The sequence below is a fragment of the Salvelinus alpinus genome, chromosome 24 (genome assembly GCF_045679555.1).
Source record: "Salvelinus alpinus chromosome 24, SLU_Salpinus.1, whole genome shotgun sequence".
Taxonomy (NCBI): Eukaryota; Metazoa; Chordata; class Actinopteri; order Salmoniformes; family Salmonidae; genus Salvelinus; species Salvelinus alpinus.
This window is the reverse complement of record NC_092109.1, coordinates 40,560,564-40,579,695: the sequence shown is the minus strand read 5'-3', so window position 1 is coordinate 40,579,695 and position 19,132 is coordinate 40,560,564. Positions and strand designations below refer to the sequence as shown.

The window sequence follows — 19,132 nt, the reverse complement described above, 5'->3', positions numbered from 1 at the left end:
CATCGGAAAAGGTGAGAACGCACACGCAGGCACATCGGAAAAGGTGAGAGCGCACACGCAGGCACATCGGAAAAGGTGAGAACACACACACACAGGAACATAGTGAAAATGACCCATTTTAAATAAAGTGTTCATTCATTATGAGTGTTTGTTTCACAATGTTAACAACTAGTCATCTGCCACTGTGCCTCCTTAATGGTGCTCAATTCCTTAAATAGTGTATTCCTTTTGACCAGAGACCTCTGGGAGCCATAGGAAGACATAGGAAGATATTTGAAGCCATTTGGAGCCATGGGGAACCATTGGAAGCCATTTGAAGCCATAGGGAACCATTGGAAGCCATTTGAAGCCATAGGGAACCATTGGAAGCCATTTGGAGCCATAGGGAGCCATTGGAAGCCATTTGGAGCCATAGGGAGCCATTGGAAGCCATTTGGAGCCATAGGGAGCCATTGGGAGTGATAGGAAGCCATAGGGAGTGATAGGAAGCCATAGGGAGTGATAGGAAGCAATAGGGAGTGATAGGAAGCCACAGGGAGCCATTTGGGATTCAGACATAGTAACATGTCTTCTTCTTTTATTAAAGAGAGTTCAGTAACAGAGGAAAAGTCCTGCTGGTCTCTCACTTAGACTGGCGCCGAACCATGTACCATGGCTGTTGTAGGTCTGTCTCTCTCTCTCTGTCTCTCTCTCCTCTCTCTCCTCTCTCTCTCCTCTCTGTCTCTCTCTCTCTCCTCTCTCTCTGTGTGTGCGTGTGTGTGCGTGCGTGCGTGTGTGTGTGTGTGTGAAAGAGGCCCATATGACCTGGAACAGCCTGGCCTTTTGGCTTTTCTCATGGTGTCAGATCATAGTTGCCGTGCCAACATTGGATAAAGATAAAACGTTGCCATGGGCTGCTGTCAAAAACACGTGTGTGTGTGGTGTTGGGAACTAGGGAAATAGGAGAGGTTGGAGGGGTGGGAGAGGAGCCAAGTTTGGGCCTCCTCCCACATCCCTCAGTCCCCCTATTACACACACACACACACACACACACACACACACACACACACACACACACACACACACACACACACACACACACACACACACACACACACAGGGGATCAGACACAAGTGAAGTGAAGCTATCCAGACACGGCTGGTTTATAAGGAGACCATTACCGCTCTGTCTTGGCAAGGGATGAAACACTCAGCTAGGTGTGCCATGATAGCTTGCTTTGGAGATATTACACTGGAATGATAGTGCCATGATAGCTTGCTTTGGAGATATTACACTGGAATGATAGTGTCATGATAGCTTGCTTTGGAGATATTACACTGGAATGATAGTGCCATGATAGCTTGCTTTGGAGATATTACACTGGAATGATAGTGCCATGATAGCTTGCATTGCTGATATTACACTGGAATGATAGTGTCATGATAGCTTGCTTTGGAGATATTACACTGGAATGATAGTGCCATGATAGCTTGCATTGCTGATATTACACTGGAATGATAGTGCCATGATAGCTTGCATTGCTGATATTACACTGGAATGATAGTGCCATGATAGCTTGCATTGCTGATATTACACTGGAATGATAGTGTCATGATAGCTTGCTTTGGAGATGTTACACTGGAATGATAGTGCCATGATAGCTTGCTTTGGAGATATTACACTGGAATGATAGTGTCATGATAGCTTGCTTTGGAGATGTTACACTGGAATGATAGTGCCATGATACCTTGCTTTGGAGATATTACACTGGAATGATAGTGTCATGATAGCTTGCTTTGGAGATGTTACACTGGAATGATAGTGCCATGATACCTTGCTTTGCTGATATTACACTGGAATGATAGTGTCATGATAGCTTGCTTTGGAGATGTTACACTGGAATGATAGTGCCATGATACCTTGCTTTGGAGATATTACACTGGAATGATAGTGTCATGATAGCTTGCTTTGGAGATGTTACACTGGAATGATAGTGCCATGATAGCTTGCTTTGGAGATATTACACTGGAAAACTCTGCTAGGAAACAGGGAGTGATCCATAAATATAGTCACTTTTCAAAGACGCAAACTGTTATTGTAGGCTACTGCTAAGAAAATAATTATATTATTGGAGTGATTTTATTTTCTACTTATTCATGTCTCTCCGTACGTCCTCTTCTCTGCCAAGACGATAGCAGATAGCAATGAGCTCAAGGATTTTAACCCTTCTGGCTCTCTCCTCCCCCCCTCCAGGTGTCCATCTCTACTACGTGGGTGGTGAGGTCTATGCAGAGTGTCTGAGTGACAGCAGTATCTTCGTCCAGAGTCGTAACTGTAACTATCAGCATGGTTTCCATGCCACCACCGTGTGTAAGATCCCCAGCGGCTGTAGTCTGAAGATCTTCAACAACCAGCTGTTCGCCGAGCTCCTCTCTCAGTCCGTCAACCACGGCTTCGAGGTGGTCTACGAACTCACCAAGATGTGTACTATACGCATGAGCTTCGTCAAGGTAACTATGGGGTCAGGGGTAAGAGGTCAGGGGTGAAGGGTCAGGTGTTAAGAGGGTGGGGTTATGAGAGAGTCTGCATGGGCAGTGAATGTAGCATTGAAATTGACATTTAAACAGATGTCTGTGAGCGAAAAGAGGAGAAATGAGATGTCTACGTTGTTTCCACGGTAACTCAACACCATGTTATTCTGATACTTGGTTCAGTAGAAACGACATTGTTTAGAAGCTTCAAGAAGGAATGATGTAATAGTTAACAGCCTACAAAACTACAGATGGCATTCAATATCTTTTTTATGTTTGCCAAATATTTCTAAATGGTTTTATGATTTGTAAAAAATTTGAAAGAAGTCATTAGGTTGAAAGCGCTGTTTCCACGGTAACTCAACACCATGTTATTCTGATATTTGGCTCCCGCCTGGAGTGAGAGTGTTCCAAGACCACTACACACATATATATTGGTCACGGTCGTATCTCGTTACACACACGTACACCAACACACACCCGCGCATACACGTATATACGCAAAGGGGTACACAAGATTCTCAAGTTGCCACACATACACACACCTAAGTCATATTCACTACGCACCAAACAAGAAAACGTACAGGGAGGGACTACAGGGAGGAACTACAGAAAGGAACTACAGAGGAACTACAGGGGGGGGACTACAGAGAGGGACTACAGGGAGGAACTACAGAGAGGAACTACAGAGGAACTACAGGGAGGGACTACAGGGAGGAACTACAGGGAGGAACTACAGAGAGGAACTACAGAGAGGGACTACAGAGAGGGACTACAGGGAGGAACTACAGAGAGGAACTACAGGGAGGGACTACAGAGAGGGACTACAGGGAGGAACTACAGGGAGGAACTACAGAGAGGGACTACAGAGAGGGACTACAGGGAGGAACTACAGGGAGGGACTACAGAGGAGGAACTACAGGGAGGAACTACAGGGAGGAACTACAGAGAGGGACTACAGGGAGGAACTACAGGGAGGGACTACAGAGAGGGACTACAGGGAGGAACTACAGGGAGGGACTACAGGGAGGAACTACAGAGAGGGACTACAGGGAGGGACTACAGGGAGGGACTACAGGGGGGGACTACAGGGAGGGACTACCTGAACTTGTTCAATAAGAAACTTTTTTAGTTTTCTGTTGCCAAACCCTTTTGCGATGTTTTTCTACAGTGTACACTAATCAATACGACCCAACTGGGCCACATTCAATTGCCAAACGTTATCGAATGTTGCACATAGAAATTCCTTGAATAGAGCAGATGTGATACTTTGTCTGAGAGGCATGTTTGTTCTACATAACATATTTCTATCCGAACGTTCCAAAACGTCCGGTTGAACACGTCTCTGAAAACGTTGCGTTTACTTCCTCTTCTTCTATGCAGGGCTGGGGTGCAGAGTACCACCGTCAGGACGTCACCAGCACCCCCTGCTGGATAGAGGTGCACCTGCACGGCCCTCTGCAGTGGCTGGACAAAGTCCTCACACAGATGGGCTCTCCCCATAACCCCATCTCCTCCGTGTCCTAACACACACACATACACACACACACACACACACAGATGTGGTCTGTCCTAAAACACACACACACATATCCTCTGTATCCTGACACACACACACACATCATAATGGATCTATGCTTATCTCGACTGATGCTATTGAAATAGCAGCCTTTCCTTCCTGACTGGAATCAACCGTCATTTAACATTACGATGGTATTTCAGTTGATATCAATCAATCAATCATACATAAGTTACTGTAGCTTTCAGTTAGTCAATGTACAACGTGTCAGTGTTGCAGATACATATTGTATTGTTTTAGCTACTCTGCTGTTTAGTTATACTTCTACTGTAAGGGACAGTAACCAGCGACAACCGACATCGGAATATGCGTTTCATAGTTTTTTGTTTAGGTGATGTCGGAGGTGTAACCGTGATGGGAGCTGTCGTAAATCGGTGAGCGGCTGCTCTTGTCGTCATTGTAACGAAATAACACATCTTTACATCCCACCTGCGTTAGAAGTTCAGAACGAGAAAAGTGTAGGGCTATAGTTGAAATAATGACACTCAAATTAAACAATTATAAGGATTTTTATATCAGCCAATCGAGGTGTAGATTACAACACACGATCCAGTGTTCCAACTTGTAACACAGCTACATGAGGTCATTATTAACGCAACTAGATGCATCCGATGGCAATGTCCTGTACAGGTATAACACCAGTAGCCGGTTGCTGATTTGACAGTTCCAACGCGGTACACCTCTCCCACAACGCCTAAACACAAACAATGATGCTGCTAAGCAGTTGTGGGTTAAGACAGAACTGTTTTAATCTAGCCCTTCAGTGTCATTAGACTATGTTGTGGGTTAAGGCAGAATTGGTTTAATCGAGTCCTTCAGTGTCATTAGACTATGTTGTGGGTTAAGGCAGAACTGATTAAATCTAGCCCTTCAGTGTCATTAGACTATGTTGTGGGTTAAGACAGAATTAGTTTAATCGAGCCCTTCAGTGTCATTAGACTATGTTGTGGGTTAAGGCAGAACTGATTAAATCTAGCCCTTCAGTGTCATTAGACTATGTTGTGGGTTAAGACAGAATTGGTTTAATCGAGCCCTTCAGTTTCATTAGACTATGTTGTGGGTTAAGGCAGAATTGGTTTAATCGAGCCCTTCAGTGTCATTAGACTATGTTGTGGGTTAAGGCAGAATTGGTTTAATCGAGCCCTTCAGTGTCATTAGACTATGTTGTGGGTTATTAAGACAGAATTGGTTTAATCGAGCCCTTCAGTGTCATTAGACTATGGTTTCAACTATCATTCAATCACCTTTTAATTTACTGTAAGCTACGATACTGTATTCAATCACACATAGCTCTGTTTAAATAACCCTTTAACTCACTCAAAGATGTGCGTCCCCTATGGCACCCTATTCCCTATATAGTGCACTACTTTAGACCAGAGCCCTATGGCACCCTATTCCCTATATAGTGCACTACTTTAGACCAGAGCCCTATGGCACCCTATTCCCTATATAGTGCACTACTTTAGACCAGAGCCCTATGGCACCCTATATAGTGCACTACTTTAGACCAGAGCCCTATGGCACCCTATTCCCTATATAGTAATTGAATTAATTAATTTAATTTTAATTTTAATTGAAGTCATTTAGCAGACGCTCTTATCCAAAGCGACTCACTACTTTAGACCAGAGCCCTATGGCACCCTATTCCCTATATAGTGCACTACTTTAGACCAGAGCCCTATGGCACCCTATATAGTGCAGTAGGGTACCATTTGAGATCAAAGGAAACATTACAGTAGTTACTAATAGAGACTTATATGTCAGTGTATAAAATGGTGTTTGTGGTGTTTTACGTGTTGGAAAAATTATAAACATGTATTTACTGTTGTTTCTGACTGCCTTTCTGATTATTTCATTAAATCTTTTTTTTTTAATTGAAATGATTTTGTTTTGTAGTATATTTATGATATGGGAAGTAGTTTTGTGTGTCCTATATTTACGATACATGAAGTTGTTTTATGTGTGGTATATTTACGATACATTAAGTAGTTTTACATGTAGTATATTTACGATACATTAAGTTGTTTTATGTGTGGTATATTTACGATACATGAAGGAACTGTGCTCATAAACATAATATGACATCTGTAATAGCATTCTCGGTGAATAAAGCCGGGATTCAATCCGATTGCGCTACGTAGCTCACTTGACATATAATTAAAGGTAACTTCCGACATATCCACCGATCTCCACGAACACTGCAACATTGCTTTTAAAGAGGTGCAATCGTAGCCTAATGCGCAATTGGATTGAATCCCTGCCTAAATGTATTTATTCAGAGAAAGCTATTCTAGATGTTGCACTAGCGCTTCTTAAAAGTGTAGTTAACGAGACAACACAAACTCGACACATAGTCAAACACAGTGTTTAATAGACATTACATAGGCACAGCCTGATGAGAGGAGTACCATCATGTGGTAGGTAGATACCAGATTGAAGTTGCCCCTATAACCACGGATCCAAGGTCAGATGTTACCAGTAGATGACTTGTAAAGGTTGAAGTTGCCCCTATAACCATTGATCCAAGGTCAGATGTTACCAGTAGATGACTTGTAAAGGTTGAAGTTGCCCCTATAACCATTGATCCAAGGTCAGATGTTACCAGTAGATGACTTGTAAAGGTTGAAGTTGCCCCTATAACCACTGATCCAAGGTCAGATGTTACCAGTAGATGACTTGTAAAGGTTGAAGTTGCACCTATAACCATTGATCCAAGGTCAGATGTTACCAGTAGATGACTTGTAAAGGTTGAAGTTGCCCCTATAACCATTGATCCAAGGTCAGATGTTACCAGTAGATGACTTGTAAAGGTTGAAGTTGCCCCTATAACCATTGATCCAAGGTCAGATGTTACCAGTAGATGACTTGTAAAGGTTGAAGTTGCCCCTATAACCATTGATCCAAGGTCAGATGTTACCAGTAGATGACTTGTAAAGGTTGAAGTTGCCCCTATAACCATTGATCCAAGGTCAGATGTTACCAGTAGATGACTTGTAAAGGTTGAAGTTGCCCCTATAACCACTGATCCAAGGTCAGATGTCATTCCCATCCTAATTTATACCCTACGCAAGAACGCAAAGCAAGAAAGCAATTAGCTACGCAAAATGGCCGCTCTTCGTACTTGTGCAACAAAAATGTGCAAACGTGTCTAGACCTGCAATTTGTCACGGCGCATCTATGCAGGATAACCATAGCTAATTGCATTTGGTATTAATCAGGTTTGGGGTCAATTCAGAAAGTGAACCTAATTCCAAACTTTACTCATTGAAAAGCATTGGAATTTCACTGTACTTTGTGAATTGAGTTTAAATGGAATTGACCCCAAACCTGGTATAAATAGGACTTAATGGTTAAGGATTGGTTCATAGGGTAATCTGATCCTAGATCTGTGGTTAGGGGTGCAGGTTCTACCCCAAGCGACAGATTACACATCACAACAAATAGGTTATACCAGGGTTGTGGTTAATCCCATTTCAATTCAGGAAGTAAATTGAAAATTCCAATTCGCTTAGACGATTTTGAATTAGGAAAATGTGGAATTAGGTTTACTTCCTGAATTGACCCCAACCTTGATTTAAAAACCCAGCAGACAGTCACATAGTAGCTCTTTAGTACCCTGCCCACTGTCCCTACCTTCAAGCATCACGCTATGCCCCCCCCCCGACTGAAACATGATTGTCATTGTCACACGTAATCACAGAAAAACTGATAGCAATCTGATACAGTGAATTCAGACTCGATACATCTGTCATCTAACAACAACCACACAATGCTACCTAATTATTAAAACAGAAGTTTTGGTATAAACTGATATTCTTCGTCACATCTACTATCCGTTTACTACAGTCTTGTTTTCAAAATCAAATCTAAATTAGTCCAAAACATCAGTTTAACACAGCAGACAGTACAAAATAAAAAAACATTAAAACAATGAGTTCCCGTTTTTTAGCTGACATAGTGAAATTTAAAGCATGCGGTTTGCTTTACCAACTATTTAACAGATTGATTGATTAATGGATTGATTAATGGATGGATTGATTAATGGATTGATTGATGGATTGATTAATGGATTGATTGATTAATGGATTGATGGATGGATTGATTGATTAATGGATTGATTGATTAATGGATTGATTGATGGATGGATTGATTGATGGATTGATTGATGAATTGATTGATTGGAAGCACAGTTGTTGTCGACAAGAGTACAGTCTCCATTACTCTGTAATATTCTGCCACGGCTTCAGTCTTTACTACTCTGTAATATTCTGCCACGGCTTCAGTCTTTACTACTCTGTAATATTCTGCCACGGCTTCAGTCTTTACTACTCTGTAATATTCTGCCACGGCTTCAGTCTTTACTACTCTGTAATATTCTGCCACGGCTTCAGTCTTTACTACTCTGTAATATTCTGCCACGGCTTCAGTCTTTACTACTCTGTAATATTCTGCCACGGCTTCAGTCTTTACTACTCTGTAATATTCTGCCACGGCTTCAGTCTTTACTCCGGTAAACAGGCCTGAATATCTTTCGCTGGGCGTCACTAGCTGGCCATGCTGGATCACCTCACCGGATGGACAGTACAGTACATTAGGATTTCACTTTCTTTATGGTTTTGGGGTATAGGCCCACATGATTCATTGCATAAGAAAGCAGGAAGGGAACACCACGTAAGAACGGCTCTGCCGAGGTTTGGGGTCAACCCACTTAATTGGCCTAGTCCAGCACCAGTCCGACCGGCGCACTTGACAGTTTGCACATATCAAGTGAACGGGTCATAAGATAGTTAGGGTAATGTCAGGGTTGTGTTAAGGTTAGGGGTTAGTTAACCCCCATGAGTTGGGTACTAACAACTGTGTCCTTCTCCTGTCACCGTGACAGATGGAATAGTTCCAGAATGAGTTAGCATAATTCCAGAACATTCTACATTCTAGAACCCATGTCTGGAGGTGGGACACACAGAGTGGCTGGCCCCTCCCCTGTTGTCCCGTTAGCAGCCCTGGAAGTCAGGCTGCGATTGGCTGTGACTTTGGGTGGTCAGGAGACGCTGCTGCTGCTGTAGAAACCTGATGACCTCAGGACTCCTCAGCAGAGACTGGGGACAAAACACACACACAGAACACGCACAGTGTGATGTAATACATTGTTTTGAATTCACGATACTGGTAGGTGCCATTACAGGGAGAGAAAATATGCTGCACATTTCAACAACCTAAGATGTGTTAACTGCTGTGTGTGTGTGTCTATGCGTGTCTGTCTGTCTGTGTGTGTGTGACTCACCAGTCTCTTCTGGTTGAGCACCTGTTCGATGAGGGAGGGTCTGGCCGGCCGGTCCCCCATGGTGCCGAGACGCTGCTTGTTCACAGACACAGGCCTCTCCTCCAAGCTCTCCTGATCAACACACACACACACACACACACACACACACACACACACACACACACACACACACACACACAGTACAGTTCAATATATAACCAGCACACATATCCCTTCAGACTAGAGCAGTAGGCTTCTGTCCTAGTCCTGGGGACCCATATCAGGGTTTTGTTCCAGCCCTATCATAACAAACCTGACTCAACTAATGATGATGAGTTGGATCAGATGTATTAGCACTGGGCTGGAACAAAACCATGCACATATGGGTGGATTTCCTGGACTATGATAGAAAAACAGGTGAAAGAATGCACCCGGTGTGTGTGTGTGTGTGTTTGCATGTTTGTCTGTCAGCCAGGTAAATTCTTACATCTTGTTTCCCGCTGGACACGTGACCTTGGGCCTGATCACTCTTCTTCTTCTTGTACTTGTCTTTGTACATTTTGTTGCGGTGCTTCTTACACATCCACGGCTTCCGCTGCTTGGCTACCTGGGTCGTGGTCTCCGTACAACCGTCGTACGTGCACGTCTTCGACACGTTCTCGTTCTCCCCGAACCCGTCTTCCTCGTTGAGTTCTTCGGGACTCGCAGCGCTGTCACGCGGGTCCGAGGTGTCCAAAACATCGCTCTCCTCGTCGGCATCATCCATGTCGTACGAGAACATGTTATTGTCCGACTCTTGCGGCGTGACTACATTTCTGCTGTCGACAACACCGCTCTTGTCAACGTAGTACGTCTGTCCGTCCTTGGTTATTAATAGAAGCGAAATGCTCGAGTCCTTGTTGTAACCGGTTGAGGTGGAACTCTCCTCTTCACTCATGATTGAGATTTAGATAAAATATCCCCACGATTTTGTAGAAAATGGATAACGTAAACAGTTGCCCAGAGAAGTGGCTTGTCCCGTAATCTATTGATGTAACGTTAGGCTGTAGCTGGCAAGGTGTTGTGAGCCAACTCGCATGTACTGGAAGCTAGCTGACTGGCTAGCTTGATATTTCATTCACTTCCCTCTCATAGATCTAATGGAAGCGATGGACCACGCTAATTAAACAATACGGTTATAGCTACCTGATCTAAAGCAACATCACATAATTAACGGAGGAAATTATTTATAAATACCCCAAATGCTTAATCTGTAGGCTGGATGCTTCTCCTCTCACACAACAAAAACAAACGAGGACACTCCGCCGAGAGAGCATGACAGGGAGGAGTCCTTCTGCAGGCTGCCCTCTGGTGGTCATATATGGAACTATCTCTCACACACCTGCATGAAATAGATTTGTGGCATACCTGGAAATGCTCAGACAAAATGAAATGTGAATGTATACTGAAAGTTAACGTGTTATATTGATGTTGATGAAATAAACAGCATATATTTTTTTCAATGCAAAACACATGAATACAAATACAGTTTGTCAAGTCAAGAGACATACATTTTCATTCAGTAATTTTACAAATCAATTTCCATATACATCAGAAAATGGATATTTCAAAACATTATAATCTTATCTGTTCAAACCTCTCCAGCTGCAGTCAGAGGGGGTTATGGGGGTGTATCAATATGTTTCTCTGTTGTGGGTGAGGTGGCTAGCAGGGCTGTACCTAATACACTGTAAGGCTGGGCCTAATACACTGCAGGGTTATACCTAATATACTGTAGCGCTGTACCTAAGATACTGCAAGGCTGTACCTAAATTACATGTTTTCAAGGGGTTTTTCTCTATTCTGATTGTTTTATACTGTTCAATCAAAAGTTTATCTCATGTGCGATCATATCCACACTGCCACGTAGGGCTGCACGATTTTGACAACATATCAAGGCTTTATTTTTAACCAAGTATTGCAACCGCGATTTCACTTGCGATTTAGATCAAAACACTGGTGAACTGTTGGATTCATGGAAATAGAATAATTATTCAAATTCTATAGCCTAGTTGGAATGTAATAGTGGGCACTTTGAATACAGTGTTGTTTGAATTCATAGAATAAGAAATTGGAATAGTAATAAGATCTCTATGGAGGTGTTGTTGTAACAGGGTAGGGACCAAAGTGTTGGTCAGTGTTTCCCAGGGGAGTGGGACCCTATAATCTGTCGCAACATTCAATGTTTCCTCTTACTCAAAATAAGGCCTAGATTTGTTGTCAAAATCATGCATCCCTACGTGACACTGTGGAAGTTGATTTATTATTATTTGATTATTAGAGTAATTGAAGCAGGACAATATCCAGGACTTGTCAATGCATACAAACTCACTGCTGTCGTCAAGGCAAAGGGTGGCTACTTCGAAGAATATCAAATTAATTTTGATTTGATAATTTTTTGGTTACTACATGATTACATATGTGTTATTTCATAGTTTTGATGTCTTCCCTATTATTCTACATGATTCCTGCTGCTGCAACACTCTTTGTATGGTGGAAAAACGATTGGAACCATTTCCCTATTTGACCACTAGGTTTTATGGGTATTATGACTCATACTGTGGTACTCTACATGGCGACCAGTGGGTGTAGTGTAAAGGATTGAGCTAATTGGGCAGATTTGTTGCCACTCAAGACCTTTTTGTGTGGCTGATTGGGCTGTACGACGAGTCGACACCTGTTCAAATGACTAGTGCACCGGTGTATTGAGCTGCTTGCTGACCTGCTTCCACTAGGCAGCTGTGTATCACGGTGTCGCCCGCGGTAGCTAAGGTGGCCTTTTTCCCTCCACTGTGGGGCTCTATTGAGTAAATGTTGGAAAAATATATTGGTTATTTTCTAAACATAGCAATGCGAATGCAAAGAGGACTCAGACCACAAACATGTTGAAGTGAACTGGTAAGAGAGCTGAGCATTCCAAGGCAAGGGCAGTGTGAATACACAGGAAACTGAGTTATGTTGCTTTTTTTTAACCCAGAGTTAACTTTAAAGAGGACTGAGATCAGTTCTTTTAAAGAGGACTATATGTGAAAACATCCTTAAAGTCACCATTGGCCTCATGGTGAAATCCCTGAGCGGTTTCCTTCCTCTCCGGTAACAGAGTTAGGAAGGACTCCTGTATCTTTGTAGTGACTGGATGTATTGATACACCATCAAAAGTGTAATTAATAACTTCACCATGCTCAAAGGGATATTCAATAGCTGCTTTTTTACCCATCTACCAATCGGTGCCCTTCGTTGCGAGGCATTGGAAAACCTACCTTTGTGGTTGAATCTGTATTTGAATAATGCTAAATTCTCCAACTCCCAACCACCCCCCCCAGCCATACTCACTTACTTTTGAATGTGGAGTAATGAGTAGGATTCTGTTTTCAAATTTAAAAGTGATTGCTTTTGATTAAAAAACGCTTTATCTGCCTTCCCAATTAGAACTAATTAGAAAATTCCGAGATATAGTTTATGGAAAAAGGAAGTTGCATTGCTGCCTTGTTGACAACATGACCGAGCAAGGTGTATCTCCCTCACCGGTTAAACTCGGTCACGTGAAAGACCATTGCCGGGTTCAACCGGGGACCTGTTTAATAGAAACCCTAAACGAGTCTGGCTAACCAGGCAAATCTTTTTCCCTCTCTGAAACACTGACAGATTGAGCATAAAAATATCAATGATCATTTAGTTCATGGCAACGTTTTCTTTGGAGATTGTAGACTAATATTGCTTGTAAACATATACGTACGATTCGCGCAAACTATGAGCGTCCTCACATTGCTATGGAAACGTCCCCACGTGGTCTCGTCATCGGCTGTGATTGGACCGCGCAACTGAGAGCGTCTTCACATTGCTATGGAAACGACACCACGTGGTCTCTTCGGCGGCTGTGATTGGACCGCGCAACTGAGAGCGGTTCGGACTTCGATTCGGATTTGTGTAAATCTGAAACAGCTGAGTTTTACACAGCAACAACTGAAACAGCTGAGTTTTACACAGCAACAGCTGAAACAGCTGATCAGTGCGTTCATCCGAATGAGACAAACCTGCATGCACAGGTCAATATAAACCGGTGGGAGGTAGCTAGTCATACCACGACAAAACAATTTTGTTTTATCTAGTTTGTGCATCATCGGCTGTGTAACACGCAACCAAGGTTTGTAGATTTTTTATTAAAAAAATAAAAAGGTTTCAATTTTCAGCTACCTTAAGAAGCCAAACATTTGAAGCGTTGGCTAACAAAGCGTGCACACATTGTTTTTAATTCGTTTTGTTTGACTTTCATGGCTTTGCAATAATAGGTTAGCTAACCAGCTAGCTGAACTTTATTTGTGTAAAACAATTCAAGGCGAACGTGTTACCACCTCACTATCGGTAGTCATGGCAGCCAGTTTATACAGTTCCACTAGGTAAATTTGGTTTGTTTACCATCTGATGTATAATCCCCTCTACTTCTAGCTGTTTAACTATTTTTAAAGATGAACTTCAACACCGTCGCCCGTCTGGCCAGCCGTAGCAGCCAAGAAAATGTTCTGGCCTCAAATAGGATGGATTCATCCCGGATGGACAGGGCTAAACAGAGGACTATACTCGGCGTCTTGACAGAAAACGAACAGCACAGTCGATCTTTTGGTCAGGTGAGTAGTTTGAGAACTTTTCTGCGTCCAAAGCCTTTTCAAATTGGCTAATCACTTTTTGTTTTTAGGGAGTTATTTTTTCCAAACGTGGCTCTATTTTGGACAACTCCCACACCAATCTCTTGGGTTGTCCCTCAAGCTCTAGCGCTGACATCTATGTGGATGAGCCATGTGAGGTCGTCATCCCAGCCTCTGGCGAACTAGTGGCTGCAGAGCCTCAGGTGGTGGATGAGGAAACTGCTGCCATGCAACATAAAGATTTCCGTCTCTTCCTGGACCTGAGCTCAGGTGAGGTCGGCCTGTGGTGGCATTACAAGGGCACAATGATGCATCACCATGTCCATTTTCACTTCATGTTCACAGCACTGACTCATTTAAAAGTAAACCTTTGTTTTGCAGGGTCATGCATGGACACCTCTATGCAGTCGCTCCCAGATAACGAGGCTCTCACCACTCAGAATGCCATGTGTCTTGCAGAATATTCCGAGGACATCCACAAACACTTACGCAAGAGTGAAGTGCGCACTCGTTCAAACTATGCGGCTACTAGTTTAAATGTCTTCTATGCTTCTATTGACTTAAGGGCATCTGTTAAATGAAATGCACTGTTTATATCATTTTCTGAGGGTAATTCTCCCTATCACCATATTTAGGTGTACCCCCCCCCCCCAGATCAGGCACAGCAGCCATTGTGGCTTAACACTCCAGCACTTTAGTTGTAGCTTGGCTGGCATTTTGTATATTTACTTTATTCTGCTGTTAACCTCACACCCGCTAAATATACATGTTCTTTAGATGTGCCTGTTTTAAGTTGCTCTGTAACTGAAGGTGATGAAGTCTCTTTCTAACCCTCTGTTCCAGATAAAGTGCCGTCCGAAGTCTGGCTACATGCGGAAGCAGCCGGATATAACCAACTGCATGCGTGTCATCCTGGTGGACTGGCTGGTGGAGGTCGGCCAGGAGTACAAGCTGTGTGGGGAGACTATCTACCTGGCTGTCAACTACATGGACCGCTTCCTCTCCTGCATGTCTGTACTCCGGGGCAAGCTGCAGCTGGTGGGCACCGCTGCACTTCTGCTGGCTGCGTAAGTCATCTTACAAATTTAGCAGAATTTTTGTACACAAACACTTGTCTGTTCACAATACTCTTGGCAGGACTATGCCAGAACCAGTAATCTGTAGGAAGGTGGTTCACTTTCAGCTGTGGTAAATGGGCTTTTTAGTGTTAACCCTTTTCTCTGGTAGTAAATATGAGGAGATCTACCCTCCGGAGGTGGAGGACTTTGTGTACATCACAGATGACACTTACACCAAGAAGCAGCTGCTTCGTATGGAACACTTCCTGCTAAAGGTGCTGGCCTTCGACATGACCGTCCCCACCACACACCAGTTCCTCCGCCATTTCCTCACCGTCCAAGCAGTCTGCTTCAAGACTGAGAGCCTTGCCCTGGTACTTACAGAGAACTAGATGCTCATGTCTGACTGCTTGATAGCTGTGCCATGTTTTTGAGATGTGCCTTTAGGCTAGCAGCATGGTATCCGGGTACATGAGTCAGTACTCTGACCCAAGTGTTCAATAGTTTAGTCACTCTTGTTAGAATGTGTTCTCACCTGGTTAAATAAAACCCAATGGGTCACCCTACAGCACAGGTGTCAAACTCATTCCACGGGGGGCCGAGTGTCTGCGGGTTTTCGCTCCTCCCTTGTACTCGATTGATGAATTAACATCACTAATTAGTTAGGAACTCCCCACACCTGGTTGTCTAGGGCTTTATTGAAAGGAAAAAACAAAAACCTGCAGACACTAGGCCCTCCGTGGAATGAGTTTGACACCCCTGCCCTACAGGGTTAACTCAAGTCCTCGGGTCCTGATTGGTGAAACACTTTCGCCCCAGAACACACTTGACTCAAATCAACTAATCATGATCTTCCGTTAAATGCAATTAGTGTATATCAGGTGTGTTTGCTGGGGGGGGAGTGACACCAATCAGGCCTCTGAGAACTGGAATTGCCCAGGCCTGATGTGAAGTGTATTTCACCCCAGTTGACTAAATGGTTTATCAACATTATTCATTTTTAATGTGCAGGAGTTTTGTTGCAGTTAACAAGTGTGTTTTTGTGAACTCTACTCTCAGTATGTGGCAGAGCTGAGCATGTTGGAAGTGGATCCATTCCTGCACTACTTCCCCTCTATGGTGGCGGCTGCTGCTTTCTGTCTGGCCAACTACACCCTCAACAGGTCCCTCTGGGTAAGACATGCCTGTCTGCTTTCTGTCTGGCCAACTACACCCTCAACAGGTCCCTCTGGGTAAGACATGCCTGTCTGCTTTCTGTCTGGCCAACTACACCCTCAACAGGTCCCTCTGGGTAAGACATGCCTGTCTGCTGTACTCTGATGGCCATTGGTCTCATGCTCCTATGCTGACTGTTTCATCATCACTCTGGGGTAACCCACCCCCACCTAGAACTAGTGCCTGTTCTGACCTTCAATCAAGAATACCAACTAATATATGCATTTTATCCTGGTGTGGGTATCACATTCCTTATATCAGTAGAGTAATCTCCCTTTTATACATTGTTCTCATAAGTAGGCTATATATACTCAACCAAAAAAAGACATTCTCCCTTTCAACTGCGTTTTATTTTCAGCAGACATAATGTGTAATTATTTGTATGAACGTAACGAGATTCAACAACTGAGACATATGTCACAAATTGAATAATGTGTCCCTGAACAAAGGGGGGTCAAAAGTAACAGTCAGTATCTGGTGTGGCCACCAGCTGCATTAAGTACTGCAGTGCATCTCCTCATGGACTGCACCAGATTTGCCAGTTCTTGCTGTGAGATGTTACCCCACTCTTCTACCAAGGCACCTGCAAGTTCCCGGAGATTTCTGGGGGGAATGGCACTAGCCCTCACCCTCCGATCCAACAGGTCCCAGACATGCTCAATGAGATTGAGATCCAGGCTCTTCGCTGGCCATGGCAGAACACTGACATTCCTGTCTTGCAGGAAATCACACACAGAACGAGCAGTATGGCTGGTGGCTTTGCCATGCTGGAGGATTGTCAGGATGAGCCTTCAGGAAGGGTACCACATGAGGGAGGAGGATGTCTTCCCTGTAACGCACAGCGTGGATATTGCCTACAACAAGCACAGTCCGAAGACGCTGTGACACACCGCCCCAGACCATGACGGACCCTCCACCTCCAAATCGATCCCGCTCCAGAGTACAGGCCTCGGTGTAACGCTCATTCCTTCAAAGATAAACACAAATCCGACCATCACCCCTGGTGAGACAAAACCACGACTCGTCAGTGAAGAGCACTTTTTGCCAGTCCTGCCTGGTCCAGTGGGTTTGTGCCCATAGGCAATGTTGTTGCTGGTGAGGACCTGCCTTACAACAGGCCTACAAGCCCTCTGTCCACAATAGGCTGGACTGTCTGAGCACTGATGGAGGGATTGTGCGTTCCTGGTGTAACTCGGGCAGTTGTTGCTGCCATCCTGTACCTGTCCCGCAGGTGTGATGTTCGGCTGTACCAATCCTGTGCAGGTGTTACACGTGGTCTGCCACTGCGAGGACGATCAGCTGATCGTCCTGTCTCCCTGTAGCGGCGTCTCACAGTACGGACATTGTAATTTATTGCGCTGGCCACATCTGCAGTCCTCATGCCTCCTTGCAGCATGCCTAAGGCACGTTCAAGCAGATGAGCGGGGACCCTGGGCATCTTTCTTTTGATTTCTTTCATAGTCAGTAGAAAGGTCTCTTTAGTCTTAAGTTTTCATAACTGGGACCTCAATCGCCTACCGTCTGTAAGCTGTTAGTGTCTTAATGACTGTTCCACAGGTGCATGTTCATGAATTGTTTATGATTCATTGAACACGCATGGGAAACAGTATTTAAACCCTTTACAGTGAAGTTATTTGGATTTTTATAAATTATCTTTGAAAGACCGGGGAAGGGATGTTTCTCTTTTGCTGAGGGTAGAAAGTCTTACACCAGGTGGGTGCAGTGACATGTTTGACAGTGCCGGTCCTAGTATGGCACCCAGGAGCAAGTTAGGGTGGAGTTCCTTGCTCAAGGGCACATCGGCATATTTTTCACCTTGTCGGCTCTGGTATTCGCAAAGCGTCCTTTCGGTTACTGTCCATTACTCTAACTGCTAGGCTACCTGATTCCCTAGTTAGACTGGTTTGACTTGCTAAACTACCCGTGTGGCATCTGTTTTTCCAGCCTGACGCACTGTACACCTTCACTGGCTACACCCTGGCAGAGATTGCACCCTGCCTCAAGGACCTCCACAAGATGTACCTCAGTGCCTACAGTCGCCCCCAACAGGCCATCAGGGAGAAGTACAAGGGGTCAAAGTGAGTTGGTAATCTGTACTATAATTTTTTTTTTTACTATAATTCCTTAAACATAACCATGATGTCTAACCTTAACCATGTCTGTCTTTAGCCACAGCACTACTCCTGTTGTGTTCACTACCTGAACTTCTCCAATAACACTTGTTTCCTGTTGCCAAACTTTTTGCTGATTTGAATACTACCATGAACATCTGCTGACTGGCTCTCCTCTCTGCAGGTTTGGCAACGTGTCTATGCTAAGTCCTCCTGAGGATCTGCCTTTTTACTGAAGTTGCTGGGAAATGACTGACAACACAGCTCTTAGCTCCCTCTGTAGATGCCTACTGGATAACTTTTATTTGTTTTGCTTTTAAATTTTTAAAATCTAATTAACACTTTGTCCTAGCTAGCTATTTGTGTAGGTAGCTATCAAGTAAACACAATGATATAGTAACTTGTTGACTTAACTCTAGAATGCCTACTTCAAGTGTTTTAGTACTCGTCTGTAATCTCAGGATTTAACCTATGCCTTTTTTTTTTTTTTTTTAAACGGGTGGTTGAGTCTTTTGTTACTGTACGAAGTCATTTTTGCTTTTGGTCACTGCCAGACAATCATGGACCTCAGGCTGCATCTTGTATGTTGCATCATGTGATTAAAGGAAACAAGTTGCCCATATTTTGGCCTCGGCATTGCTTTACTCCGCTTCTCAATCCTTGATACTGGGAGCTTTCATGTATGAGTTATTTTTTTGCCATGCTTTTCTTCTGTA

General features: G+C 43.7%; 3 protein-coding genes across 6 annotated transcripts in view; 2 read left to right on the top strand and 1 right to left on the bottom strand.

The window, feature by feature from the left end:
* Positions 1 to 5,970, top strand: part of smad9 (SMAD family member 9) — a 29,201-nt gene extending 23,231 nt beyond the window's left edge. For all 3 annotated transcript variants that reach the window (XM_071364910.1, XM_071364907.1, XM_071364909.1), the window contains exons 7-8: positions 2,234 to 2,490; positions 3,895 to 5,970. In XM_071364910.1, the coding sequence (XP_071221011.1) occupies positions 2,234 to 2,490; positions 3,895 to 4,038 (401 nt within the window). In that variant the 3' untranslated portion in view covers positions 4,039 to 5,970. The remainder of the gene's footprint in view (positions 1 to 2,233; positions 2,491 to 3,894) is intronic.
* A 469-nt stretch (positions 5,971 to 6,439) lies between these two features.
* On the bottom strand, positions 6,440 to 10,691 carry rfxap (regulatory factor X-associated protein). The gene is made up of 3 exons (XM_071364911.1): positions 9,838 to 10,691; positions 9,372 to 9,482; positions 6,440 to 9,186 (listed from the first exon to the last, which is right to left on the bottom strand). Exons 1-3 carry the CDS (start codon positions 10,285 to 10,287, stop codon positions 9,082 to 9,084), a joined length of 666 nt encoding a protein of 221 aa, XP_071221012.1. The 5' UTR covers positions 10,288 to 10,691; the 3' UTR covers positions 6,440 to 9,081.
* Positions 10,692 to 13,347: 2,656 nt separating this feature from the next.
* Positions 13,348 to 19,038, top strand: ccna1 (cyclin A1). Of its 2 annotated transcripts, none has more exons than XM_071364906.1 (9): positions 13,348 to 13,533; positions 13,836 to 14,014; positions 14,083 to 14,302; positions 14,414 to 14,532; positions 14,876 to 15,099; positions 15,260 to 15,464; positions 16,150 to 16,263; positions 18,250 to 18,383; positions 18,601 to 19,038. In XM_071364906.1, the coding sequence occupies exons 2-9, from the start codon at positions 13,856 to 13,858 to the stop codon at positions 18,650 to 18,652; spliced, it is 1,227 nt and encodes a 408-aa protein (XP_071221007.1). In that variant the 5' UTR covers positions 13,348 to 13,533; positions 13,836 to 13,855; the 3' UTR covers positions 18,653 to 19,038. The 2 variants fall into 2 exon arrangements, 1 of the variants encoding a protein (XP_071221007.1); XR_011670545.1 differs by having other exon boundaries at positions 13,402 to 13,533; positions 16,150 to 16,381.
* The last annotated feature ends 94 nt before the right edge of the window (positions 19,039 to 19,132 follow it).